At 32.7% G+C, this 9,191-nt stretch overlaps 1 protein-coding gene across 2 annotated transcripts in view; it reads right to left on the bottom strand.

The window, feature by feature from the left end:
• Window positions 1–8,802, bottom strand: part of LOC133184714 (polyadenylate-binding protein-interacting protein 1-like) — a 19,036-nt gene extending 10,234 nt beyond the window's left edge. The window contains exons 1-5 of one of the 2 annotated variants that reach the window (XM_061319787.1): window positions 8,636–8,802; window positions 7,907–7,968; window positions 4,479–4,544; window positions 2,823–3,038; window positions 1,673–1,785 (exon numbers count right to left, since the gene is read on the bottom strand). In XM_061319787.1, the coding sequence (XP_061175771.1) occupies window positions 1,673–1,785; window positions 2,823–3,038; window positions 4,479–4,544; window positions 7,907–7,968; window positions 8,636–8,753 (575 nt within the window). In that variant the 5' untranslated portion in view covers window positions 8,754–8,802. The remainder of the gene's footprint in view (window positions 1–1,672; window positions 1,786–2,822; window positions 3,039–4,478; window positions 4,545–7,906; window positions 7,969–8,635) is intronic. The other variant, XM_061319788.1, reaches the window with a different exon arrangement.
• Window positions 8,803–9,191: the final 389 nt, after the last annotated feature.

Raw genomic sequence — 9,191 nt, 5'->3', positions numbered from 1 at the left:
CCTAACACCAGAACCCCTAATCAAGGGGCCATGAATTTCACAATTTTGGAAGAGGCAACCTTGCTTATCATAACTATGTATTTAATTTGTTTCAATAATACCTAGGAGTAGAGAAGAAAGAAATAATGCACTTTCACTATATGATCTATATAGCCCCGCCCTAGCACCAGAACCCCTGACTCTGGGGTCATGAATTTCAAAATTTTGGTAGAGTCACCCTTGCTTATCATAATTATGTATTTAATTTGTTTCAATAATACCCAGAAGTAGAGAAGAAGATTTTCAAAGAAATAAGGCACTTTCACTATTTGATCTATAAGAAGCCCTGCCCTAGCAACTGAACCCCTGACCCTGGGGCCATGAATTTCACAATTTTGGTAGAGTCACCCTTGCTTATCATAACTATGTATTTAATTTGTTTCAATAATACCCAGGAGTAGAGAAGAAGATTTTCAAAGAAATAATGCACTTTCACTATATGATCTATATAGCCCCACCCTGGGGCCAGAACCCCTGACCCTGGGGCCATGAATTTCACAATTTTGGTAGAGGGCTCAATGCTTATTACAATGATGCCAACAGTTTGACTGCTTGATGTCCAGGAGTAAAGAAGAAGATTTTTAAAGATTGCATTAATTTTGATGGTTTTGGCCCGACCCCTCATGCCCCAGGGGGGCAGGGGCCACGAATTTCACAAATTTTGTTCCCCTTTATCCATAGATGCCATATGCCAAAATTGGTTGAAATTGGTTCACTGGTTCCAGAGAAGAAGCTGAAAATGTTCAAAAGTTTACGACCGATGACAGACGCACGTCGACAGACGAAAAGAGATAGCAATAGGTCACCTGAGTAACTCAGGTGACCTAAAAACGGGTAGCAATAGGTCAACTGCTTGACCCATGTGATCTTAAAAGGTAAGTCACATCTAGCACCTAAAATGAGTCTGATAGTGTGCATCCCTAGATGCATCTTCCCCGTAAGTTTGTTCCAGGAGGGCTTAGTTACTTTACTTTGGAATGAACTAACTCTAAGAACTTTGACCCAGTCAATCATATGGAAAATGTAAGCAGATTCAGCATCACAAGCAAGTCTACAACTGTTTATCCCTAGATGCATCATCCATGCAAGATTAGTCTTTGTAGAGCTAATGATCACTCACCTGAAAAATATAGGTCAGATCAAGCATCAGAAGCAAGTCCAGTAGTGTACATCCCTAGATGCATCATTTCTGCGAGTTTGGTATATGTAAGGCTTGTAGTTACTTGGGAATACCTGCTCCAAAAACTTGTTCACTCAACCAGAAAATGTAGGTCAAATCCAGCATCTGGAGAAGGCCTGGTTGTGTACATCCCTAAATGTATCATCCATTCAAGTTTGGTACAAGTAGGGCTTATAGTTACTTGGGAATGGACTTCGTCCAAATACTTTAACCTGGTCACTCGTCTGTAAAATGTAGGTCAGATCCAGCATCTGAAGCAAGTCTACCCCTAGATGCCTCATCCATGCAAGTTTGGTCCAGGTAAGGCTTTAAGTTACTTGGGAATGGACCTGCTCCAAAAACTTTAACAGGGACGCTAATACAGATGCCAGGGGTATTACATAAGCTCATCTCGACTTAAGCAAGGTAAGCTAAAAACAAACATGAAGCATAGAAAATAAATATTGTTCATACCTTGTAAGAAATGCACTTCTAAAATTTTTAAATATTGGATGGGACTTTAATTCTTTACATAGCAGCTTACAAAGTCTTGCACCAGTATATCGAAAATTGGGTTCTGTTACACACTGGAAGCAGAAAAGTCATAAAAATCATTCTTAAAAAAACGCAATTTATACTAAAAAAGGCATGAAAATTTCTATCACTTTCTGTAGGGCCCATTACTTTAACATTCCTGAGTATGGTACCCATAAGTTATAGAAGGTATTATACCCATACAGTATTGGAAAATCATACTGGTATTTTAAAAATTTGAATTGAGAAACAAATTATTGTTCTAAAACATGATACCTAAGACATAGATATGTTGCTAATAGTTGCTAATATGTTGCTAATAGTTTGATATTTGATTCAGAAAATGTGTAAATAACCAAACATCAGTATTACAGAAAATTAACCCACCCTTCTGCTCATTCCTTAAAATATTGATAACCATGAATTTTGGCATTCTAGATAATATTTCAATGAATTTTGTCATTTCTTATACATTCATTTAAGGATAGATGATAAAAAAATGGATATCTGGATTGGTATATATCTTTGGACCTATTTTGGTTGTAAATGATGCAAATATCAAATTTCTAAAATATTAAGAAACTGTAAACTTTCTAAGATGTTCAAAATTCTATCTTTCTGCATCTATACAATTTTTTATCACTTTATAGGACATTATTGTGAAATTTTGAATTAAAAATTAAAATCTATGCAGGTAAACTTATTCATTTTAATTATATAAACATGACTAAATTTGTTATTTTCATGGTTTTTAGGGGAAAAAAAAGTTTGCATCAATCATCGTCTGTCCTTAAAAAGAAAGTATAGTATCTAGTATAATATCTTGCATTAAATTTTTTAATGACACAGTTTCAACAGATTTCAAATGTCCTACTGTAGATCACAAAATTTTCGCGACACCTTATATTCGTGAGATAGTCATTTACTCGTACTAAGCGAGACGAAATTTTCATGAATTATGGTTATTGCTTTATATAATCTTTAGGAATACTAATATACGGGTGAATGAAATTTTCATGAGCTCATTGTCTCGCGTAATTACGCAAAAAAAGTTCTCGTGAATAAAAAGTGATTTACAGTATATTATTACCTGTTCAAACAGCATATCTATAACCCTATCCAGGATGGACTGTTCCGATTCTGGAAGTTGTTTCATCTGATCAATAACCACCCTCATCAGTTCCTCCATGTTACCTGGCTGGCTGATGAGAGCGGTCAATGTTTCTTGGAAACTATTTAAGACATCTTCAGCGGTCGGTATGTAGTACTCCCCTATTTGTAAATCCTGGAAGCCTTCATACAAGCCCTGTAAAATAATCATTCTTTCTAAATTAGATATTTAAAAAAAAATTAAAATCCATCTTTTATCCACTGTCTTTACATTTGTATAGTGGCAATTTCCTTATTTTCTTTCTTCTTTCAAATATGCCTCCTACATTTAAAGTTAAATTTTTGTATATATACAGTAAAACTTGTCTAATCCAGATGTTGTGTTTTCCGAAATCTTGCCTATTACAACCTTACGTCCCTTTCAGTAATTTCATTTGATAAAATATTATCTAATTCGGAATGTTGTCTAATCCAACCAATTTCTATGGAACTAATGGTATTTCTAATCAGACAAGTTTTACTGTATATATTTTTATCTCTGTATCAATGAAACATGAAACATGAAATCAAATGAACCAGATTTGAATTTCAAATCTAGCCTCTTTTCTATGATGAATCAGTGTTCTCAAATTTATACAAATTTAAGATTACATAATCCACATAACCAATGATTTTAGTAATAGTGCAGGCTTAAACATGCATGAGAGACCAAAGAGGTCATGGAAAGGGGGAAAAGGGAATGGCTGTTTATAAAGAAAAGATTCAATTTATGAATACAAGTTCCATTTATGAACGCCACTTCCAAAATTGACCTCAAACTTTGAAAAAAATACCAAGAGAGAAAGAGAAAAGAAGAGTGAGACCAAATTTACTACATTCAATTAAAGAGATATTTCCTGTTCATAACTAAAAAATAACAATATCATTCTTGCAATGAGGATGAAAAATTACCAATTTTCCATGAAGTGACAATCTAGCATTTACATACTACACCAATGAAGGGAGGAGATGGGGGAGGAAATTCACCAGTAAGTAAAATGAGAGTGGTTATATAAACTATGAGATTATGTATAAGTACTATGAATATCACTCTGGAGCTCAGATGACACATGCAAGTCCAACTTCACCCACACACTGTTCAGAATGGCAAGTAAAGAACAAATTTTCTGTAATCACTACCTCAAACACAAGTTACTGTCACACCCTCAAGCCTTATCAATGAGAGGTGAGACAAAATTTTTTTTGGTAAAATTAGCATGGTCAGGTAAACTTTTAAAGTATTGTGTTTGTACAGTACTGTACTTTTTGTGCTTAGATGACACATGCTAGTCCGATTTTTCCGAGAGATCTGAATAATATGTATTAGTCAAATTTACTGTCAACACTAATGCTAACAATACTGAAAAGAAAACTTCAACACATGCCTCTTACTGCCAAATTAATAGATGAAATCATGGGAAAGGTATATTATGAAGAAATACAGGAATTCATATAGCATCAAACCATGCATTCAAAAGGAAGAGACGAAATTTTGACTGGACGAAGCAAAATACAGATTTAGACAAATGGAAGGACAGAACTAACTGATTAGCCTCCCGTACAAGTGACAGACACATACAGATTACATGTGTTATACCTTTGAATACTGAGGGTAGGGCTGCTGTCTGGGAACAAATTCGGCAGCTGTTACAGAAAATGTAGTCTGCAAAAAGCAAGTAACCAAAGAATTAAAGCCCTAATCCATACTGTATCCCAACGAATTGTGATAATAGACTTTGATCATTTTTTTTTAATTCAATTTTTTTTTTTTTTTTTATTTTAAGTGATATACAAGGTTCTATTTGCAAGCAAACAATCTGGCCATTTTCATACAATACTGTATTTTTTATTTGCTTTTGTCAGAAGCGTGAACAGAAGAACTAAAGTTTTTGAAGTTGTGATGCCTGCAAATAATGGAAAATTATAGATAATAAAAAAAAACATGAAAATTTAAATTAAAAAAGATTGCAAACTTGCTGTTTTTCTTTTAAATCTGAGAAGCATATAATACATAAGCATTAGATAGGATTTTTTTTAATCATGCATAGCTGATGAAGACTCCTGGCACATTTGAAATATTCTGATGTTATGTCCAATGTGTTTTGTACACAGACTAGATGAGTCACTGGCATAAAAGCCAAGATTACCTTCTAAATTATTACTTAAATGAAATCAAATATGCCTTTTTAAGAGTTCATATCTTTTATACAAACATTATCAACAATGAATCAGTAATTCATTAACAGACACCCTTTGAATCAAGACTATGAGTTCTTTTTCTACTCTGTACTTCTACTCTTGTAAGATGACAGTCTTAATTAAATATGAACCTGAAAATGAACTGTTCTCAAGAAATGCTTCAATTGTGTAGAACACATATATATCATGTGTATATTCTATTAATGGGGTACCTAAAAATAAACAATGACGTTAAATTTGTAGCAATTATATAAAATTATATATACATGTACTAGTATTCTGATATATTAAATATGCGTGATTTACCATGATTTGCAAATTAACAGTAAATTACAAAGTAACTTTACACCAGAATTGGTATATATTGGTCTATCCCGACATGTTTGACTTCTGCATTTTTTGCTAAAAAAATAAATTGAAGCTGAAGCGACCATGAAGACTTTTTATAATATTCACTATGATGTATATTTTCATAAAAATTTCACTGATGCAACCTGAAATAACAGTTCCAGTTTTCATGTTGATGTTGTAAAATTGATGGAGAGTTATTCCAATGCATATGCCATGATAACAGACGTGGTGCCAATCCAAAGTTCAGCTGTGATGTATCCACATAATTTGGCTCATTTACCAATCTATAACTCTAGCAATGGTGAATCAGTCTTGATAAAAAGACACACAGATTCAGGGATCGACATTAACGGTTGTCCGATTGCCCGGGACAAGTAAATTCTTAGTTCGGGCAAGTGAAATTGTCGACGTACTTGTCCAATCGGGCAAGTGAATTTTTCTTATACAAATGTACATATTTATTTAGTTTACATTAATTTATAAATAAAACAATAAATTGAACGCTTAATTTCCGCCATGCACCTGATGACAATGCTTTTCTTGGAATTCCTTGGTAGCATTTCTGGATTATACCACTCATCTAAAAATCAGCTTCGTTATTGTCTTTCGTTTAGTAAATACACTCTTACTACGTCTAATAAAATTTTGTTAACTTCTTATTAGGAAATAAGATTATTTATTCAAGCACAGAATATAATTATAGTGTAACACAATGTATCCTGATCAAGATAAGATGTATGTTTCATAGGAACTATCTTCCTTAAGCGTTGCTTCACTGTTATCTCTGAAAATCACGAATCACAAAAGGATCCTACCGAAAATAATTTTTAAAAATATGAATTTATTAAAAGAAAACGGAGTGTTATTGTTGCATGGGAGTGTGTGTTAACAGGTTAAATTTACAAGTAAAGCAGTATACATTTATTTACAAATGCAGCATGCATCGACATTTTTCAGGGAGATAAAACTGGCAAAATTGACAGTAGTGTATTTGTTCACATTTTTCTTATCATAATGTTTGCAGTAATTAATAATTTTCTTCCGAAGTTCTTTCCTAATTTTGGGCAATACCAAGTTTTGCATTTGGACAAGTCAAAGTTTGAGATCACTTGCCCGAATGGCAAGTGACTCTGAAAGTTAATGTCTATCCCTGAGATTACATTAATACAGCAAAAGGGCACTCAAAAAGCCCAAACCTCCAGCAACCTTACATTTCTGCTGATTTACCAATAATTCATCTATTCTCTCACCTAACTTTATTCTGATTTAGTACAAAATTGAAGCCAAATGAAAATCCTTCATCAACATCTTTATATGCCTGAAAATTTGACCAATTACATTTATTAGGCAAACCACTACCTTTAATTTTACAGAACTCAAACTGCAGTAAAACTTGTCTAATCTGGATGTTGAGTAATCTGAAATCTTGTATATTATGATGTAAAATTGTTTGGTCCCTTTCAGTAAATTTAATTTGAAATCCTGTATTGTCTTATCTGGAATGTTGTCTAATCTGGCCAATTTCAATGGAACCAGTGTGTTCGGATTAGACAAGTTTTACTGTATTTTCTCTATCACAACCACTGCTAAAGATATATCTTTTATACATGGTAACTCTTCAACTGGAGGTCAAGTACTGCTTAAATAAATGGTTGGGGTAATGGTGATCATTACGATGTATCGTTTGCAAAAAATCTTCCAATCATAGAAAAACAGTTATAAACCCCTTCTAATTTGATGAAAACAGGTCCATATATAAGCTGCACCTTTTCAGTTTATCTGAATTCATATGCAAGGGCTTTACATCTTTTTATTTCTTGGATGATTAACTGTATTTTCTCTACATAAATCAAAAGATTTTTTTGCTTTTGTTGTTCCTCTTTAAGTTGTCTAGACCTTCCAGGTTTTTTGGGGCATCCAATTTAAATTACTTCCTTGAATTTACAATGTACATCCGACTATGGCTTGTCCCCAAATACAAAGAGCTTTTTACCTTACAATTCATGAGACCACTCTCCACAATTAAGCAAGTATAACAATACTTTTAATACATAAGATAAAGAAACACTTTCTCCTAAAAGAGCCATTGAAATTATGCATCATTTGATTCTAGATAATTATACACTTTTGCAGGCAGATCTTGCCAAAAGTACAATTCTTATTTTCCAGTCTGGAGTGACATTGTTCAACAGCAAGTGCATTTAATATTCCCATCCTATTTGGATTCACAAACATGCCTTTATTAAGTTATTAAGCTAATAATCTTAGAATATTTTGTATCTGTATTCTGGGACTAAATGAATGATATTATTTATCATGTTTATAAGTTTGAAAATTCAATTAGCCATTGAATTGGTCAGTTGGTAGTACACTTCTTTACTTTGGCCACAAAATGTGTCAGGTTTACTTTTTAAATATGCTTATTTCTACGGACTATAATTGTAAAACAATACAAAAATGAAATCTCATACAAACCTTCCTGGGTACAAATTCTGGTGCATTAACTGAGAGATTGCTTTGGGGCTTTTTTGGTGAATCTGAAACAAAAAGAAAACAAAATATACCTGCTTACATCACCCTGGAATTGTATTGCAACCATAATGAGTTCTCATTTTACAAAACTACATTGTTTCTCTTTTAGCTTTTAGACCACTTTTATCTTTTCTGACTTAATTACCATGCTTATTGAAACTAATTCTAATCAGAATGAGATCTAGCAAATAAATATGTTTGCCTCATTTGTGCAACTACAATACTCTGAGACAAATAAACTCAAATTATTTGCAAAGGTAGCTGAAGTACATGTACACCAAAAATTAATGATATCATGTTTAAAGTACGTGGCATACACTATTCTTTTATGGTTGTTCCATCACATATGCAATTTGTTATATACATAGATATCTTATTTTTTTCAGAATTAAAAAGAAATAATAGGAGAACATTGCAAAATTTGCAATACAAGTTGAAATTCAATGCGAACTTGTAGTCATTTCAGTTTCAGTTTTTCTAATGATGCTACCAGATGGTAAATTACAAATCTTGTTATTATATCCCAAAACATTAAGTACTACAGCTTGTGCATCAAAAATATAAATTAATATGTCTAAAAACAAAATTTAACAACACGAAAGACGTAGTCTTCCCAAAATTAATTTAAAACATGTGCAGAGAACAGAGTAAATTCGAAATTTTGATTCATACATAGTTCATTTCGAAGTTTTTCTTGAGTAGATTGGAGGGGTTTCCTAAGACCGGCTGGATTTACTGGTGACCCATTTACCCCAGAATCTTTCTCTTTTCCACTTGCTTCTGAAGACATCTCAAAATAAGTGAGACAATCTTCGCGAAAATATGTTTCTAAAAATAATAACAAAGATATTAACTCATACATTGAATGATTCGTGCTTCAGTAATCAAAAAATGAACTAAATTATTAAGTTTATTTCTTATAACAGTTTCGAAAAAGAAGCTTACTTCTTGAATTTAAATGTATAAGGGGCTGTAGGGTCCGAAAGCATTTAGAATAGATTAATGAGTCAATATTTAATAATAATGAAAATCCAGGGGATAGGCGAGCGACCACCCTTTTTTTCCATGTCTGCATTAACAAACAAAGCATCTCAGGGTTGACATAGGGCATGGAATCTGTGATTATCATTTTTTTTTATTTTCATAAGTTAATTGTTCATGAAATAAAAATTAATGACCATGAAACAATTTTTCTTCTTCAGATTTTCATTCTTAGGAACGCATTGAC

The sequence above is a fragment of the Saccostrea echinata genome, unplaced genomic scaffold, assembly GCF_033153115.1.
Source record: "Saccostrea echinata isolate AGI-Se365-2 ecotype Australia unplaced genomic scaffold, CSIRO_AGI_Sech_v1 ptg000010l, whole genome shotgun sequence".
Lineage (NCBI taxonomy): Eukaryota > Metazoa > Mollusca > Bivalvia > Ostreida > Ostreidae > Saccostrea > Saccostrea echinata.
The sequence above is the reverse complement of the archived record's forward strand: the minus strand, read 5'-3'. Positions and strand labels throughout refer to the sequence as shown.